At 39.2% G+C, this 20200-nt stretch overlaps 1 protein-coding gene across 2 annotated transcripts in view; it reads left to right on the top strand.

Moving 5' to 3' along the window:
• LOC111564720 (dmX-like protein 1) overlaps positions 1–20200 on the top strand; it is a 54698-nt gene that overhangs the window by 29272 nt on the left and 5226 nt on the right. Inside the window, exons 32-50 of one of the 2 annotated variants that reach the window (XM_023264482.3) lie at positions 722–913; positions 1488–1564; positions 4529–4650; positions 5767–6024; positions 6392–6594; positions 6916–7064; positions 7296–7381; positions 7503–7704; positions 8243–8360; positions 8776–8838; positions 10705–10791; positions 12155–12273; positions 13179–13326; positions 17137–17197; positions 17678–17805; positions 18393–18470; positions 18628–18719; positions 18912–18964; positions 19399–19616. In XM_023264482.3, the coding sequence (XP_023120250.1) occupies positions 722–913; positions 1488–1564; positions 4529–4650; positions 5767–6024; positions 6392–6594; positions 6916–7064; positions 7296–7381; positions 7503–7704; positions 8243–8360; positions 8776–8838; positions 10705–10791; positions 12155–12273; positions 13179–13326; positions 17137–17197; positions 17678–17805; positions 18393–18470; positions 18628–18719; positions 18912–18964; positions 19399–19616 (2454 nt within the window). The remainder of the gene's footprint in view (positions 1–721; positions 914–1487; positions 1565–4528; positions 4651–5766; positions 6025–6391; positions 6595–6915; positions 7065–7295; positions 7382–7502; positions 7705–8242; positions 8361–8775; positions 8839–10704; positions 10792–12154; positions 12274–13178; positions 13327–17136; positions 17198–17677; positions 17806–18392; positions 18471–18627; positions 18720–18911; positions 18965–19398; positions 19617–20200) is intronic. The other variant, XM_023264483.3, reaches the window with a different exon arrangement.

The raw sequence follows: 20200 nt of genomic DNA, 5'->3' as shown, positions 1-20200 counted from the left end.
ATGTTAGCACAGTCGATGGGCACTGGGAGTCCTTTCTACTCTCCTACTTTGATTTTGGTATAAAAGCATTTTCTTTTGTCCCCGCTCTGGTCCCATGGTTGTCAAATTTCTCCATTGTTGTCGAGGAAATTTTTGTATTTTTCCTTTTGTCTTGACTTCAGTCAGCCTGTAGAGCATCAGTTGAGGAGGTTAGTAACAACTGAATGTGATTCATAAAGGGTGATGAACATAAGTCTGTGGTATTCAGACACGCACAGAGTCATGTTCAGGAATCTGGGAAACGCACAGAAAACAAGGCATTATTTTTAGCTCTTTAACTGTCATTCACACATACACAAGAAAATGCATGTAGAAATCGTGTATAACATTTCCAGCAATTGGCTCACCTTGTCTTTATTATGGCTCAGGAAAAAGCTGCTGTTTCAAAAGTTCAAAGCGGGTCCCTGAAGTTCTTCGTTCTCTTTGTGAGCTGTCTCTTTTACCCTCTAAAAATAAAATGAGAAAGTTGAATGCATTTTCTCTTATTTTTTAAGTTTTACTGTTGTAGGAGGTTAGGTTATGTATATACATATATGTCCCAGTGTATGAATGTGAGAGTTTGAATTTGGTGTATTAAATAATAATCATGTATACAGCATGCACATTGAGTGAGATATCTGTTTTTTTTTTAGCTAATATACTTTAAACATTTAATATGTTTCTCTCTGACTTCTCCTGTCAGGATGACTCCATCCAGTCTGTGGTGACGTCCAGTTCCCACCCCACCTCTATCCCTCTTCTGATGGCTTGTACAGCCAATGTAAAGACAGTGGTGGCCAATCCCATCATCTACCTGACCAACCTGACTCATGACATCTTGCAGACCATAAATGCACTCGATTCTCCTCCACATCCCGATGTTGTTACCAACGAGGTGAGGCTGTTTATTTCTTTGTTTGATCCAAACAGTAAAGACTGAGCTTTATTGTTTTGTTGCTAGAAGAGTTATATGTTAACATTTTTATTGGACCAGGCTGTAATACTGTGAGATGTGTGCAATGACACAATAAAATAATATTCTACACTGTTAGAGAAGGCAGTACATACATACAAGTTTGTGTGCTGGTGTTAGACAGCGTTGTGGACATGCACATTTCATCTTGTTTGTTTACAGTTAATGTGCTGCAAACAGTTATCTAATTACACATCCTGCAGATGCTAAGAAGCATTACCATTCATTAGCGGTCATGATTGTATCAAATAGATGTATTTAACTTCAATATTCGCTCTCCTGCTTTGCTCTTCCTTGAGAAATATCAGTTTAGTGAAGTGAGCGTGAACAAAGTTCAAGTTCTGTTGCTGTATAGCCAAAAGAATTTAAGCAGCTGAATGGAATTGCAGTCAGGTTTGACACCACAAGAAGTCTCTTTCACACTTATAGAAGAAAAGAAAATGCACCTTCATTAAACCATTAAGGCTAATCCTTTTAGTTATGGTTTTAATTTCAGATCTATGTGATGCACACCCTGGCTGCCTCCTTGTCTGCCTGTATATATCAATGTCTTTGTGATGGACACACCTACAGGTAAGTTTCACAGTATTTGTTAAATACAATTATTACCATTCCTTTTAACCCTCGAAGCTGTCCTGTTGCAGATACTATTCCCCAAAGTAACAGCAGCTTTATACTGAAACTCAGCACACCCTTAACCTTGAGCTAATTTCAAGGCATCCATTTTTAACAATGATTTGGGAAACTAGGGAAAAACATCTTTTTTTTTTTATTCTTTGAAAAAACTCTTTATACAGACTGACTCCAAAAAGTTTGAGTTTATAGTGGGTATCCACAGGTCAACATCTCTCCTGGTAAAATTCTTTAGATCTTAATGTCTTCAAGCATTGCTTACACAAAAAAAATCTGATGATTATTGTGTTAGGAGTAATCAGATTTTATTTTCCTACGGTTACTATTAAGGACAAAATTCTGGCCAAATTATGTCAAGTTGTGTCCTCCAGTACTATGGGTGTGTTACAAAATTTTACAGTTTATTGGAGCAGAATCAAAAATAATGAGGAGCTACTGGTAACCAAGCATACTTAATAATGAGAGGGCAATGCACACATACTGTACAGTTTGGGTCAAACAGTAAAAATTTAATACCAAAGTAAAGAAATGCTTTACAAGGTTATCTTAGGGTAGGCTTTATTTCTGTTTTGCACAGCGCTACAGTGTTGTGGTTTCACCCTCCGATCCTAAGCAGCTCATGGACGTCATTTGCTACAGTCACAGTTTCGTTGAAAGTGAACTCTTCTTTCACTGCAATATAAAGTCTTACGCCTCCATGTAAACAGCACAGCTATAGCTAGAGGTTTTCTAAAAAAACTCAAAAATGTCTTATAACAAAGTTATACTGCCAGAAATCATAAATTGAAATAAACAAAAGTTGAATTTCTTAATTGAATTTAAAATAACCTGGACTGAACATGCACAGCATTTTTTAAGTGCTTGCAAGTGTAAAAAATGGTAATCATACCTATTATAGATAGTTTACTATTTTCATTTTTAATTTGCTTCCATTTTTTTCTTCTTTTTATTCAAGTATTTGCAGTTCAGCTCAGTTAAGCAGAAAGATCCTGAATTTTTGTCACAAGACTGTTAGTCGCTTATTTTTTACTCAATCTTGTTAATGCAGGTGATGTTTGTTTGTTGTTTTGATGATGATTTTTAAAATTTAAATATGTAGAATAAAGTTATATTGCTAAAATACTTTTGATTAAATTTACCAACAGAACAACATGTAACACACAGTTCGTTTATAGACTATTGCAAAATTCAACACTTTTCCCATTTTTACCGTTTCTTGCTATGATAAATGGTGTAGTTATTGCGCATCTTCCTAACCCACTGGTGGTTTTTTTAGGGGTCAGAAGGTTAAAGCGTTGAAATAGAAATGTGGAGGTTTGCTAACCAAAAATGTGACAGACACTTGTCTGTTTTGATCATGTGGAGTATGAATTATAAAAGCTCCAATGCTGCCGTTTGCTATTCTTATTGTAAATACTTAATTAGATTTTTGGTTTTGACAGATGGGAAGGACATTGTTTATTTAACACGCTTATGTACCATAACTCCCAATCACTTTGACAACAACCCAGTTGGATGGATGACTGAATACGTGTGGGATTCTTTTTTCTTTCTTTTTTTTTTTCTAAATAACCCATTTGGCTTGTAACTGTGTCGTTATGTGAGTTCCTGTCATGATTCTGCCAGATTATTTGATGATGTACAGAAAAATTTTAACACATTTCACCAAACTGGGACCTTCAGCAACAGTGCTGTGACCCCAGTTACAGAACTGCTGGGATCAGTTAAATTAAGTGTCAAAAGGGGTGATTTTTTTTTTTTTTTTTAAACTAGGAGACAAAATATTCATTATTCTTTCAGGGCAACTATTTCAGACTTCACACAACTCTAAGTTATGTGATTAAATGAGCACTTGGTTTTGCATCTTCTTATCCACCATATACTTTACTCATGCACACTTGCACAGCTGTCTACCACGTACTTCTGGGAGTTGAACAGTCTAACTAAATTAGCTAGGCTATTTCTAATTTAACACTGCCTTTGTTATGGTAATTATGATATAAACTCTCATGGTGTGTCGCAGCAGAGGTTTGATGAAATGCTACTTCTGCTTTTTCCTCTTGAGTGTCTGAGTGAGTGTAATTGTGTGAATTTTTAAAGGGTATTTTGTGGGATCTAGGTTGCAGGAGTTGAGTGTTCCTAAGTTGACAGTAGTTTAATTCATTTTTTGCTCTTTTTTCCTCTGTTATCACATTAGTGTCAGCTTAATTTGTTTAATATGTTATGAAATCAGCCAACATGTATATCCATATGAAGCCCTAAAGCCCTAGTGCGCGTGTGCAGTGGTGTGTGTGGCTTTATGGATTCAATTTGTTGTGAGAAATATGTTAGGAAGAGTGACTGCTGCTCCTCCGTTTGAAAGACATTCCCTTTGACTTTTGAATTCTTTTTCATGTGGAGGCAATTGGTTTTTTTCACAGAAGCTTAAAGGAGGACTTATTGGATGTTAGAAACTTAGTAGACTCCCTTGGCGGCTCAAGCATTCCATATTCTCTGTTAAAAAATTTCCTCTCCAACCATCCAAGTTTTTTTGGGTGCATGTGTTGAAAAGGCAGTTGACGTGAGAACTTGAGTACTGATGTTTTCTTCATCATGAGTTATTTCTTCTCTATCACCAAACAGCATAGATAGGCAGCTAACCTGAGATGCAGCCCATTAGTATTTCATGTCTCGGCAGAACAGAGCTCGACAGCGGTGCCACTTTCTTACAAACAACATCCCAGAATTCAGAACAAATTTAAAACATTTAAAGTAAAACATTTTGATATTATCTATTTACACCACCTAACCCAATTTTTAAATTTTCACTTTTCAGTACTGCTTTTCATGTTTAATGTAAATGTTTTGCTTTGTGCCTTCACTCTGGGGAGGGGTCCATTTTTTTTTCTCTGTTTTCTCCCACAGCCATGTGAACCATTTCACAGGGACGGTGTATCAGAGTGTTTTGCTGTCTCAGAAACAGCCACTCAGAACTGTCAGCATGGATGAGTCTGTTCAGCCCAACACTTCTCCTGCTCAGTGGCCAGGTAAATCAGTCAAAGCAAACCTGTATTTTTGTTTGAATTTAAAAGAAACATGATGGTAAACATCAACATCAAAAAAATCAAAATCCAATATGTACTTGTCAAATTCAGTTCACGTACATCAGTGGTTCTCATTTCATTGTTTTTCACAGTAAAGATCAGGGGTGTCAAACTCTTTTTAGTCCAGGGACCACATAAAGCCCAATCTGATACACCATAAAGAGCGGGTTTCACGTGTCTTGGTATATATGTTGAAATGTTAGTGGGATAAAACACATTTTTTAGAAACTTCTGTCAGCATTCTTGATGGCATACTATTGGTACTATGAGCATATATATCTTACAACACACATACTTTTGTCATTGAGATTGTGGCAGCACATCAGGCAATCCTTCGCTGAAATTGCGTTACACTGTAGTTTTTACAATTTGTCAAACAGGAGGAAATTGTATATTTTCTGAAGACTGTTATCAGCCGTAGATTTAATTAACATTTTGTGGTCTAGTGAGTGTTTTCATCAGCAGGATAGGATAAAATATGTGAAATTAGTTCAACATAAATGGCAAACATCCAACCCTATGGTGGCGCAACGGTTAATTCTCTGGACTACTGATCAGAAGGTCAGTTGTTCAAACCCCGATGCGGCCGCTGTTGGGCCCTTGAGCAAAGCCCTTAGCCCTTCCTGCTCCAGGGGGGCTGTACTATGGCTGACCCTGCACTCTGACCCTGATTGGGATAAGCGAAAAGCAGCATTTTGCAGTGCTGTGTTGTATTTGTGACAAATTATTATTCAAAAAAAAAAAAAAAAAAAAAGCTATATTGGACTTTATTCTGCACTTAATATTGGGACCAATTCATTTTGCGGCTTCATCTTATCTTGGGGTGCATTGCCAAGATGAAAAATAAAGAATGCTGCCAAACTTATCCTTTAAGCAAATCTGTACTTTATTTTACAATAAAGGGACTTTTCCTTCTCTGTGTCTTAAAATGCAAAAAGCATAATGTTGCCATCTTCTGTTTGTATTTGAAAATTTCTGTGTTGGGTGTTTCTACAACCTACACTTACGAGTGCTTCTGCAAATCCTGCTGTCTTTCTGTTTTCTTCTTCCTCTCTGCAGGTATTGCCTCTCTCATTCGTCTGTTGAGCTCAGCAGGTGAGGAGAGCCAGCCAGGCTTAGCTGTGCTGCTCTGTGAGATCCTGACTGCTGTCTTCCTCAGTCTGTTTGTTCACGGCATGGCCACTCACTCCAGCAACGAGCTGTTTCGCATCGTGGCCCACCCCCTGAACAGCAAACTCTGGGTGACGGTGTTCGGAGGAGGTGCCCGGACCCCTGTCATCGAGAAACCCTGCAGCCCAGCAAGAACACCCCCACCAGGTGGTTCTTTGAAATAGCTAGTATCGTTCCAACAGTGGGGTTTTCTTTTGGAGGTGACCCAGTAGCTAAATCACATCAGTCCTGCTAAATTAATTGGGTTCCCATCCGTAGGCCAGAGTAAAATCCATCAACCTATTAGTGTGAAAGCTGTTTGCCTCACATTCAGTTCGTGCTACTTGTCATGGGTGGCAGAGAAAACCTGATTTACTGCAGCTGTAACTGTATATTTGACAAAATATAAGTGCTTAGAACAATTCTTTTTTTAATTCTTCAGAATATATTTTAATATTTCATGACATGTCAGGTTTACTGACAAGTAGCTAGGTTTGTAATGATAAGAATTTAACACTATTTGTCAACATTTCAGCCTCACCAAGCGGCTCGGAGAAGAAGTCTAGACGATTCAGGCTTCTGTCATCTCGTAGTGGATCCAAAGAAGAGTCTGGAACAGACCGTGAGGGTCCAGCCAGTCCCAGGCATGGCCATGTTGTGGAACAGGAAGCTACCTCTATCTTTAAAGAAAGATTTGTTCCTCCAGAGCTCAGCATTTGGGATTATTTTATCGCCAAGGTGATCCAGAATATCAATAACACGCCCTGAAAAATCCCTGTTAAAACATGACCCTTCATATATTCTTCTGTTGTTTGACTGAAGGCTTTTTGTTGAGATAATGTTGCATATTCTGGGTTCATGTATAATAGAATTATTAGATTTGGATCTTAATGTAATTATATTAATTTGGTAATCTAACTACATATATCTGCTAAAATACTCCATAATAAACTCAAGTGGAAAAGAATATGGGCTTTTATTCTACTTTGAGTGTTTTTCTGAAGTTAGAACAATGTGTCTCTGGCTTAATGATTGTTGTTCTGTTCTTTTGCATTTTAGCCTCCATTGCCACCATCAGAAAGCAGAATTGAATATGACTCTGAGGACAGCCAGGGCAGCCAAGATGAGGATGATGATGACGATGAATATGAAGATGTGTTTGACCCCAACTCTCCGCCAAGAGAACATTCAAACCACAATTCATACAGGTAATGACACTGCACTGAGGAGTTATTACTGCCACTGGTGACTCATCCTCACCTCAAATCAGCTGCCTTTATTAAACCTGAATGTGTTTAGAGCCGTTTGTGTCTTTCCATTGACTTGCTGCCTTTAAATTTGGCTCCACTTTCAGTCTGAACACACCTAGATGTCCCCAGTTTCTTCAAGGCAGCTTTAGAAGTGTAATCTGATTTGTAATGCCTTTTTCTTCTTTTAAGTTGGTGTTTGATGCGTCTGGCCATGGTTCAGCTGGTGTTGGTCAACCTCAAATCCTTTTACCCAATGGCAGGATATGATCTATTAGGTAAACACTAAAATACATCACACACCCTCTGACGTACCATCATCCAGGATGTAGATAAGTGCTGCCCTATTTTTCAGTGCACGTCTCAGCTAATCTTATTGCCTGCTTCTTTTTAATGCAGACCTGCCAGTGGGCTCTCCTCTGTGTCATGCTGTGCTAAAGACGCTGCAACGCTGGGAGCAGGTACTGCAGAAAAGGCTGGAGATCTTCGGGGGCCCCCCTTCCAAATACGTTTCCACTCACTTCCACGATGAAACGGCCACACCTGGTCCTGCCCTGCTCAGACACAAAGCCCTGTTTGAACCGACCAACACCCCATTCAGGTAGCCTCATAAGCTGAGAAACAAAAGGGGGAAAATGTTGTTGAAAAGTTTAAAGTTTCTCTGTCTTATAGTGTTTATTCAGCCAGGGCTGTAAAGAAGTTTGTGTATTTCCATAGACAAACCAATTACCGTTGCCTTTACAATATCGCTCCAGGCCTTCACATATACTCTTTAAGTTTTAAACATGATGAATTAGTGTTAAGGCAGGGCTGTTTTGTTGAACAGCACCCAATGTACCTGTATAATACTTCCTTACTAGTAAATAGTTTTATAAAAATTTCCATAGACCACAGTTTTATTGCTGTGCAAACTTACCGCTGTAGAATTCCTCAAGGGCAGTACACAGTGTACTGTAGGGAAACCACAGCTATGTGTATTCAATGTGCCTTGCCTCGAGCTCTAGATATGTGAAGTTTCCAAATCAAAAATTACACTTTAATCCCTGAATGAAAACAACTTTTCATTGTGATTCAGTGACCTGAAACAACTGTTATAATGGGCATTTTTCTACAATGAGCAAATGTTCTGTTCTTTTCAGGACAAGCCACCACTCAGCGCTGCCAGTGAAACGTTTGTGGCAGTTTTTGGTCAAGCAGGATGAAGTGCAGGAGACATTCATTAGAAACATCTTTACCAAGAAACAGGGCATAAATCAGGTACATCACATTTACACCATGACGACCTGCTGCATGTAGCATCTCCATATTTCACTGCTAGCAAATTGACATTAACATTCAACATTAATTGTCACTGAATAACACATTAACTATTTTAAGATGAAATTCACAATACATCTGTATTTACCCGCAGGCAAACTGCATCATTATTGCTTTTACGTACCTGTTGGCTCATTTGTGCTTTTTTTGTTCTGCATGCCAGCCACATGTATTATTGCTACCTCTGTGCATGTTGATGATTTAATTTTTATTCATATAATTACACTCTGTTTTATTAACAGCACAATAATTCAGTCTCTGTGTGTGTTTGCATGGATTACCACTGGTTGTTGTTGTTGTTGTGTGTTTCGTGTGCGTGCGTGTCTATGCTGTGCTGCTTCCCCAATCATTAAAGTCGGTTGAGGACCAGACTGACAATATGAAATGTTCAGGGATGGACGAGACAGGAAACAATCAGGTACTGCCTCTTCAGATAAATTATTGTGCTGTGTTAGTACAATAATTTATCAGCTTAATCAGTACATTTATTAGACTGTAATGTATAAATAATACACAATGCATTTGTGTTGTGTATTACCTGTGGTATTGGTGTTGGATTGGCTGGGTATCAAACCTCAATATGTTTTGCAATACTTGCCAGATTGAAAACTCAAAAGCAAAAAGGTAGCACCAAATGCTTCATGAAGTTGTATTTTTAAACTCTTTTTATTTATTTTTTTTTGGTTTTCAAATAGTAACCTGATCCCATAGCATGGTGCACATAATTAAATTGAAAATTGAATGTCTTGCAAGCAAAACCATACTGTTTGCTTGTTAACGTACCATTTTTCTGAAATGAAAGATGAATTAAGAAATGCAGTCTCACATGTGGGGACTGAGAGAAAAATCCTTCAAGATGAATTTGGTTCTATTTGCCAGAAAGGGAAGGCATGGCGGTTTCATAGCTGTTTGACTGATCCCACAGTTTAACAGCACACTTCAGTCTGATTGGCCAGAGCGTCACTCTAAAGATGGCGTCAATATCACGCAAAAGTAATTTTTCACTGTGAACTTAAAGCTTTGCAGCTTGAAGTACAAAACGTTTTCTGTCAGAGCTTTTGTAGTATGGTCATTAAAATGTGTGTTTAACAGCAGTGCTGTTGATTTGACAAGGCCAGTGAGTAAACAGTATTGTCCTAAGTACAGATGTGACAACTTATGAAACATAGTTCACATCACCATACTATAGTTTGCACGGTACAAAATGTACTGTTGGTTAGATATTGGAACAGGCACATGGTGTGACTTGTATTTGCCTTTTACAGTAGAGTAGTAAATGCAGTCTGTAACATTTAATCTTAAATGTTAAAATTCTGATCTTGACAGAATACAGTACATGTTTTTTTAAGGCCACAAACGCTGAATGTTCCTGTCAGAGTTTGATATTAATCTTACATTTAGCTGTCTAAATATTCATGTGAATGTGAACCATAAATCTTAAATTGCACTGTACACTAAAACTTCATAGAGGTTTTCCTAATCTTCTGGCTCTCAGTGTGCAAGCTGCCATGTTATGGCAACTCCATTTGGCTCAGTGTTAATTAACTAAGCTCTCGGAGGACAAGCTATGAAGCTGAATAGCTTCTGATTAATGGGCCCAACACTGTCGCAGTGAATCTGCATCCTACAGGGATTATTTGCTCGGTGAAAATGGCAACCCACCATATTTAGATTTCTGCAAGTCAAGTTTTACTTCATTCCATCTGACAGAAAAAGACATGGTCTTTTCCTCTTGAATAAATTCAGTGAAGACTTTAATTGAATTTCATGCTTAAAGGATGCCTGTCTCATTTTGAGTTTCTTTGGCATCAAAATGTAACATCTCTATACAATATGCAAAGCTAAAGTATAGCCTACAGTGCTGCATGCATCCCAGAGGATCTGTATGGTACAGTGTGCACTTGTACTCGAGGGATTTTGTGCTCATGCAATCTAATGCCAGTAACCCAGTTACTTTGGCTGTCGCGGTTTACAGTGTAGCCTGATGCACCTCACATGTCTTCTCCTAACTCCCTAAAGGCAAGAGAAACAAACACATAAAGTAAACAAGCTATAATATATAGTGAGGAAAACAGTGTGTAACCTTAAGAATATCTCCTACAGCAAAAACTTTGATGCTTAATTTAATAACCCTGTCTCATGGATCAGGTCATCGGTTCTGTAGCATGAAAGGAAATGTTACAGTAAATGGCTGATGTATTTGTCTGCAGGAAACGTTTGATAATGTTTCAGTTGCAACTACTGAATCTCCAAGGTGGTAATTTGTTTCTTCTCTACTCTGCAGACTGAGTCAGATCTGGGCAGCCCTGGAGGAAAAGCACGCATCATCCACAAGGAATCTGACATCATCACAGCGTTTGCCATCAACAAGGTAAAAGCCTTTTACGTAGATGTCACTTACCAACACAGAATACTACAGATAAGAATAGTGCATCTCCAGCTGTCACCTTCATTGATTATCAATCTATCTGTCTAGTACTCATCTCATCATCATGTAAAAGCTGTTCTTTAATCCAATAAATGTCATTCAGTTTGTTTAGTATGTTAGAATAAATCAGTACTATGGAAGGTTGTGCAGTTTTCTCTTACTATAAAGTCATAGAGATACAAACATCACTAGACATTTCCTCAATGCAAAAATATTCAAACCACATCTGTGTCTACTGGAAAACTCCAAACAGAAGCGCAGTGGCTTAAAAAAAAATTAAGTTTATTTAACTTGTCATGTAACCTTTTGTGGGAGTTTCCCATTTACTCAGAAATGCGCTCCCAGCAATGATTCCCGCCTTCAGATGCTTTCTTTGAGAATATTTCAAAGCTGCTCTAATCAATATTTTTATATTAGCAGTAGGTCAACATCTGTGTCGTTTATGAAAGAGGTTGCTTGTAGTGATGAACCCTCAGAGGATATAGACCAAGATGTAGATATTTCCCACAGGAGCTGATACTGATCAAAAACAGAGCAGCGACAAGGAGACTGAATGTGAGGCTAATAAGTGGTGAAGAACACAAAATAAATGCTCATGTTGATCTGTCCATGCTTGTTGCATTTCACCTTCAAACATGTCAGTGTGGTGTGTCCTCAAGTGGCAAAAAAAAAATCAATTAATACTGCTTTAAGAAGTTTTAGCTCAGCTGTGCATGGTAATAAGCCCAATAAGCTTATTTAGATTTGGACTTTTAAACTGTGGTGAATTCAAGCGGAAATAAAAAATAAATAAATAAATGATGACTATCAAGTCAAAGCTTGCCTTTGACCATGGCACTTTCAAATTCAAGACAAATACAGTTGTGTATGTGTTGTATGTATACACGTGTGTATATATACGTGTGTATGTATACAGTATACACATATACAGTAATTTTTTCGGCCGGCAGCACAACTCTTACCCCGTATCCTGGCCCTTTGATGTGGTTGAGCCTTTGTTGTCTTTGTTTGATATAAGAAGCGGTTCAGACTGTGATGGCCTTGGTTTGAATGTGGTTTATTTATCTGTAGTTAAGCTCTTCTTAAGTGATCAAAGGAAAGGGTTCCTCAGGTCATCAATAAAAGCAAAAAAAAAGAAAGGTTGGTTTTGTGACCATAGGCGAAATGAACTTGCAAAAGAAGTCTCTTGTGGGCTGTCTAATGTTTCAAATTTTGCAAACACCCCAAGACTTCCTTTCCTTATTACTCGTCCTCGCTGTCTTACACTTTTCCCTTCTCTCACTTCATGCCTCTGTCTTTCTTGCAGGCAAATCGTAATTGTTTAGTCATGGCATCCACCCATGACATTCAGGAGTTGGATGTGTCATCCATCTTGGCAACGCAGATCTTGACATGGATCGATGATGATGAGGCTGAGGCCAAAGGGTAAGAGAGCAATCTGTGTGTGTGTGTGTGTGTGTGTTTATGTGTGTTTGCATATACCGCTGTACTTGCTGCGACCAACGGCTGTTAGTACAGGCAGAGTAGCATCAACTCACCTTTTCACCCTCATACCAACTGAGCTAAATTGAGTGTAGGCATGGGACAACGTGACTGGTTTATTAATGGCTGTGAGACTGGTGCACATGCTTCTGCAGTGTTTGTATCCCAATCTATATGTATATCTGTGTCTTGCTGCTTCTTTAAGAGAAATTATTTCTCCTTCTCTGTCTTTCTCCCTCTTTTTTTTTAAGAACCATATTCTTACCTCCACTTAGAACACAATTAATCTCTCCAAGCGAAACAGCCCCGGATCTGTCCCTAAAATTTATGCAGTTATGTTTTGTCATGTATCGTTCAAAAGTCACATGCAGTAAATGTAAAGTCAGGATGCTTTCAGAAATAATTTTATCAATTCACTTTCTTAAAAGTGCCGTAAACAGGAAAAAACTAAATCAAATCAATATTTGATGTGACCACACTTTGCCTTTAGAACAGCACCGGCACTTGCACTTTTCAAAGGACTTGGCAGAGAGGTTGTTGAGCCATTTTCCAGAAGTTGCCAAGAAGAATTCACCGTTCTTCTGTGAATTTAGGTTGTCTCTACATGAACTCGCAGATTCATTTAGTGGCGTAGAGATCAGGGTGTTGTGGAGGCCATGCCAACTGTTCCAGAGCTGCTTGTTCTTCTTGTCGCTAAAGATATTCTTTATAGTGTCGCTGACTGTATGTTTGGAGGTTGTTGTCTTGCTGTAAAATTAATTTTGGACCAACCAGATGCCTCCTTGATTGATAATTATCTGAAGTACCTGAACATTTTGCACAGTACTGTATTATTTTTCTGTCTGTAGCGTTGGTGGAGATGACTTCCTGGTGGTTCATGCACGAGATGACTTTGCCACCCTCCACGGCACCACACCGTACACCCACAGTAGCCCTGGCACACCCATCAGCGTGCCGTGGCTAGGAGGCCTGCAGACTGGCAGGGGCGCAGCTGTGGTAAGCTATAAACCTGAATTTGTTTGTGATAATGTGGGAATCTAGAAGACCAGTCTGATACATGCAAACCAAAGACTAGGTGCTGGTTATGGCCATGACATACTATATAGTGAACCTTGCTTTGTCCTTGTCAAGTGCACTTTCTTCAATATATGGTAAAGATTAGGGCATTTGTGCACCTCTTTTCCTGCTTTAAGTCTTGATTAAACTCCCTTGTGGATGCACAAAGACTGCAAACTGCTTATACTGTTCTTTGCACTTGTAGCTACAGCGTAGGTGGCTGTGTAATAATACAGTGTAAAAAATATATTGACATGTACCCTTAGGAGAGGGGTGATGTTGAGCATGTAGGTTCATTTTTTGGCATAATATTAGCCTGAAACTATTTTAGTAATCAATAATAATTTTTCAACTAAAAATGTTTAATATTTCAATAAAAAGAAAATAATTGTTAAAACTTGGAGCTCGCTAAATATTCGCTGGATTACCTGAATGGTAGATTGCTGCGACATTTTCCTTGTTTTGATATTTGGAAATTTGTCTAGACACTTAAAGCATTACAATCATTACCAAATGTAGTATTATATGTTTTATATATATCAGCTATATGGAGTTTTTAATAGTGTGATCCTGCAAGCTTCCATGCGCAGTACAGGACTGATACCATGAGTTTATTATACTCTTTGCTGCTGTCTGGAATTAACTGATGTTGTCTGTTGCTCTGGATCTGCCCTTCTTTGTATTCAAAGCAAAATCCTCAAAGCAGTTCAAATGACTTAAATTAATAATTCATCCTTGTCTGCGCCCAGTTTGCCAAAAGCATCATGGCAGCTAACATTAGCTCCCCTCATTGACTTACAAAGGAACTAAGATGTTGTTGTCTGCTGCAGTTTGTGAGACACTGGGCCCAAATCAGTAATTTCTGCTATTTTTGTGGCAAAGTCTGAAAAAGCTGTATTACTGAGCAGAGAATCTTGGCGCTGGCAGCGATGACGGTGATTGATTTTGTTCTGATGGTAGCAGTGTCTTTGAATTGAGCAGATATGAGTCATGTTTGTTGATATTAACCAGTTCACTTTTTGCTCTTGTTATGTGGACTGGACAGTCAGAGCTGTTCTGCATCACAATTATTCCACCAACCAGTCAGGCATTTGGCACAAGGTTGGAACAGAATGCATTCTGAGACAATGCTAAATGAAATCCTTGGCAGATATTCCTGCTAATGACTGCTTCTCTGTTCCAGCAGTCATAATACATGACAGAATTAGTAACTGGGCTACAGTATATTAAAGTGATTATGTGCCAGACGATAATAGAACAACCATACATTTATGCGACAGCTTAAACCCAGCATTAAATATCTGCAAATAAATCGCCTTGAGATCAGTGTAATGTGTATATCACTTAATTATTAACTTGTGTTATAGAATACAATACAATCAGTTCAGTTAACCATGAAACAATTTGCCACAGCAGCAGTAAAAATGTTTCCATAGCTTTCAAATATAACTTTTGGTCTTCCTAAGATTTCTGGTGCTGAATAATTGTTAACAAAGAGGTGCAGTTCCTTGAATGTCCACTTGAGGCCAACTTCAAAGTGAGTCAGTCCCAGTACACCGCCATGTTAAAATGTTTATAGTAGAAATAAACATCTTTACATCCTGGTACAAAAAAAGGGCTCTGGTCTCTAGGCCTAATTTCCCCATTCAAGAAAACAGTACAATGGGTACATTTTTGTTTAACTCACCTGCTTTAATTGTAGTACAACTGAAAACTGTTTCTAATTAGTGGTATTTTGTGAGTGATAGGTGGGTACCTTGATAGACAGATCCTTGCTCACATCAGCTCCATTCACACAACTGATGATGTTGTAAAGTCTTCCTCCATCTTTATACAGTCTATGGATCTTCCACAGTGAATGGATTTGGTCAGTTGTGATAACTGGTGGTCTTATATGTTTGGATGGATATGTAGTGTTCCCAGTCTTTTATCTAGTCATCTGTTGACTCCTGGTTGAGGACTTTGATCCCTCCCCAGTCTTTGTTATGATCAGTTTTGGTCTGGCTGGGTTACTTGTATTGTCTGTTTAGATAGTTTCGTCCAACATTTCATGTATTGTCATTCAATACTCCACTTTTGTTCTTATACTGAAGTTAATGAGATTCCTTTCATATCAAATGAGTGTTCTTCATATTTCCCTAACTGATATAAAAAAAAACAAACAAACAAGGTTTTAAAAAAAGGCCTTGCAGCCACAACTACAACAATCAGAGTTGTACCATGGTCTACTTCCCTACTGAATTGTGTTTGCTCCCTAAAAACCCCATCTGGTGAAAATCAGGTTTTGATAACCGGTCAATATGTATGTTTTTTATATACTAGAATATCTGTCAGTCAACATCATGGCTTCGGATTTACGCCTTAAAGCTGCAGTGAACCGAAGAGTTTCAGAAACATGGATTCAGATTTCCAAAGTCTCATACATAACAAATTTAAGGAACCAATCCTGTCAACTTGCAGTGTGTCATTATTCCACTTTTAGATTAGATTTTTGGTTCGAACACAAATGGCTAAATTGCTCCAATTTTACGACTTGCCGTTGTGTAGCACAGAACAGTATTACAGTGTTGGAGCAGAGTCATAGATGAGCTGGTTCGTTTAGCTGCAGCAAGTAGCAAGAGAGAGGTTAGGACTTCATAGATTTGCACATTCTAGGGGAAGCAACAATGTAAAGTCATATCAAAGCCATTTTAAGGCAGGAAGGAATTTTAATGGGGAAGAAAAGCTTGTAAATATGTAACTTAGATACTTAGGTGACTTTTTAGGGGTTCAGTCAGGGACTGACTTTAACTAGAGCTGAGCCCAAGCTTTGCCCTGACCTTGGCAACAGCACAAACAAAACTATGAACATCCACAAAAACACTTAATGTATAGCATATTAGAAAATGTGAATTACCAGACACGAAGTGAAAATGACTTAATATTTGTAGCTGAACTGTAACATGGGCTGCACAGTGGCGTAGTGGTTAGCACTTTCGCCTTGCAGCAAGAAGGTCCCTGGTTCGCGTCCCGGCTTTCCCGGGATCTTTCTGCATGGAGTTTACATGTTCTCCCTGTGCATGCGTGGGTTTTCTCCGGGTACTCCGGCTTCCTCCCACAGTCCAAAAATATGCTGAGGTTGATTGATTATTCTAAATTGCCCGTAGGTGTGAATGTGAGAGTGCTTGTTTGTCTTTGTATGTAGCCCTGCGACAGACTGGCGATCTGTCTAGGGTGTCCCCTGCCTTCGCCCGAGTCAGCTGGGATAGGCTCCAGCCCCCCCCGCGACCCTAGTGAGGATTAAGCGGTGTATAGATAATGGATGGATGGATGGAACTGTAACATTGGAAGAAATAATTCTGTAGTAAAAAGTAAAGGCAAAAGGAAATGAACAAAAAATATCAAGTTGGTCATTGGATTGACTGTGAGGACGTGACAGCATCCCTCGTGCTGTGGATGATTATTAATTAAGGTTTTATCAGAAACTTACTCTTTAAAATTCATCTCTGGTCAACGTTGGGGTTCTCTGTGTAAAAGTGCTGCCATATCTGGATGAACCTGTACTATTTACAGAAAAGAGAATCCGACAAAGGAAGCCAGCAGTAAATATATTCTGTGTGAAAAGGGCTTCAAAACAGCGTGATATTATTTAAATGTGTACTATTACATTGCTATGCACCTTTCCCTGTTTTAAAGAATGATTGTTTACAAGAAATACATTCTGTTTTCTCGCTAAATTTCTCTTCTTTCTCTTCACTTTTTTTCTTCCAGATGATCAAGAGAAATATCAACAATGTTCGAAGAATGACCTCCCATCCCACACTGCCGTACTGTAAGTAGGTCTCCAATGACTGTCAGTAAATTAGGAAAGAATCTGCCTCTAAAAGTATAATATAGACATATTTCTCGTGTTGAAAAACAGCCTTCAGGAGATGGTTACATCACCCAAAAACTTTCTCTTTTTGAGATATGTGGCAACTGGCAAAGTTTTTTTTCTTTGTCTTGGTCCCAGTGCTGCTGTTGATTTAGAAAAGGCTGAGTGAGCTCAGTTGCTTCAACCTTGTATTTTCCAGTCAAACTGCAGAGTGGGGATACACTTGTCAGGTGTTTGTGTGGAATCATTCCCAGCACGTCATAAAAACGTCTGTTGAAGCGTGTTGGAATAAACCGTTACCTTAATTATTTATGAAATAGATGATTTTGGGAACAAAGAAATGCCAAAACCTCGTGTTGAGACCTGAATGTTCACTGACATGCCCTGGAAAACGAGCTGAACTGGCATCACATTGATGTTTTGTTTTCTGTTTGACAGACCTGACAGGAGCTCAGGATGGTAGCGTGAGGATGTTTGAATGGGGCCACTCCCAGCAGATCATCTGCTTCAGAAGTCCAGGCAACTCCAGAGTCACCAGGATACGATTCAACCACCAAGGAAACAAGGTAGCACACACCTACTTATATGTAACAGCAGAGTGGCCGCTTTGAACTACCATACAGATGTCCGACTGCTCTCAGCTTTGCAGCATCACTGCATTGTGATGTGAGCCTGTCAGATTCTGAAACATTTTCACACTTCCTCTCACAACTTTGCCATTCAGGCACAAACCACAGTGGGTAGTTTGGCTTCAGCACACATTGCTCCTCAGCTGAGTGATTCAACCGCTCTGAACTCAGGGACTCGCCTCAAGCTAATAATTTCCTCAGATGGTGCCTCTCCTGTGCCAGTACTATCTTATCTGCTTGCCAAAAAGAGCGAAATATGCTTTGCAAAAACTCAAAAAGAGAGGACATACAGAGTATTTTGATTTTAGTTTTGTAAGTGGTACTTGGACTTACTTGGCCATTGACGTGTTCTGGAAGCTAATTTAAGAACAATCCAAATCACCTGAAGGGAGTAGCATTCACAATGGTTCTGCTAACACAAAAGTAGCACCTCGCCATATGTTTTTCTCTCTCTAATGCAAAGCAGATAAATCTAACTTATTTACAGGAACGTTTGATAAACACTGCCTGCATGTTTTGTGTAGTTTGGCATCGTAGATGCTGATGGGGGTTTGAGTCTCTGGCAGACCAACACAAGTGGAAACGCACCCAAACCATACCTGGTAAGAAACTCATAGCTGATTAGTTTAATCCCTCTCAAACCACTTAGTGTCTCCTCATTTTCTTCCTGTCGTCCTTCTTTTTGTTTGCCCTTCTCCAGCTTTTGTTGTCACTGTCACTATTATTGACTGTCTTCTTTGTTGTCGCTCGCTCTGCCAGACTTTGCAGTGCCACAACAAAACAGCTCATGACTTTGTCTTTGTGGGCTCATCCTCCCTCATCGCCACTGCCGGCCTTTCAACAGACAACAGGTACAAGAGGCTTGGAAAGAGAATTCAATCTGCTGTCGTTTTTCTGAAATTGTCCCCTCAATTGAATCCTTTGGCTCGTCTAATTAAATGCTTGATCTTGTTCCATTCAGCTCCTCTCTGCTGTGGCTAATAACATGTCCTGTGATTGAAATGCTGCAATGGATAGTAATTTTATCATTTTTGACTCCACAGAAACGTGTGCCTGTGGGATACTCTGGTGACTCCTGCTAACAGTCTTGTGCATGGTAAGAAGCAGCACAATAAAAACAATTTGAGGAATCAGATGATTTACAGCGTCTTTAGGGCCGAAATGATTAAATAAATCAGCAGCAATTTTGATAATTTTGTTGATTTGTAAGAAAAAAAATGGCAAAACAGCATCTCCAGCTGCTCAGATACAAATATTTGCTAGTTTTCTTTCTGTGATAATCAACTGAGTTTTGAACATCTGGCAAGAAAGCAAACTAAACCAAATGTTACAGCCATTTTCTAGATTTGAGAATTCTGATGTGCTTTTTTCTCAGTTTTCTGATGTTAATTAAGAATATGACTGACATTTCTATCCTCTCTGTCCAACTTTTTTTTCCCTCCTTTCTTAATGCACGTCTCATTGCTGTCCTCATCCCTCTAATCTGTCCCTCTCATCCTCTACATACTGTCGCTGTCTCTCCCTCTTTAGCTTTCTGCTGCCATGAGTCTGGTGCCACCGTGCTCTCGATGGCCCCGAGGCAGCAGCTGCTTATCACAGGTGGGAGGAAAGGCTGGATCAGCGTCTTGGAGCTTCCCCACAGGCACCAGCGGCAGAGCTTCCAGGGCCACGACTCGCCGGTTAAAGCGCTGGCCGTCGATCCAACCGAGGACTGCTTTATCAGTGGATCGGCTGAGGGAAACATTAAGGTATTATGACTGGCCTCACTTTCATCGGTGTGATTTAATCCACTACTGTTGAATAAATATGACATTTTTAGAGGTGTGTCCCAGACAAGGGGCGAGGGAGATAATTACTTTGGAATATATGAATATTTCTCAGCATTTGTTGATGGATTTTAAAGTCGCTTGCAAGTGGAAAGTAGAGAGTTCTGTTAGAGAAGCGCCCAGAAGAGATGAGAATTTTAAGTTATAGAGACTCCTGGAGTTTCTTTTAGAAACTCATTAATTTTCTATGAGAGCTTCATGGGGAACAGTAATTCTATAAACTTAAACTTTAGATTATAAAAACACTTTTGATCATTTCCTCTATGCAAAAGTAAATTCGTCCCTGACGGAACGGTCCTGCAGGGCGTTTGGCACCCAGGTGCGATTGTCTCTGGCTCTCCTCCACATCACAATCAGATGACTGTAGCGTTTATCCACGGAGACAGCGAGCTCCATCAAAGTCAGCCGAGACCAATGTCACTTATGATTAACCACCTGCCCAGGACAACAGTGTGACTGATGTAGACTAACCTGAAAGGTGAAAGTGGGGTGACACAGGAAAAGGC

Source organism: Amphiprion ocellaris, chromosome 6 (assembly GCF_022539595.1).
Source record: "Amphiprion ocellaris isolate individual 3 ecotype Okinawa chromosome 6, ASM2253959v1, whole genome shotgun sequence".
NCBI lineage: Eukaryota > Metazoa > Chordata > Actinopteri > Pomacentridae > Amphiprion > Amphiprion ocellaris.
This window is presented reverse-complemented; position numbering and strand designations above follow the sequence as displayed.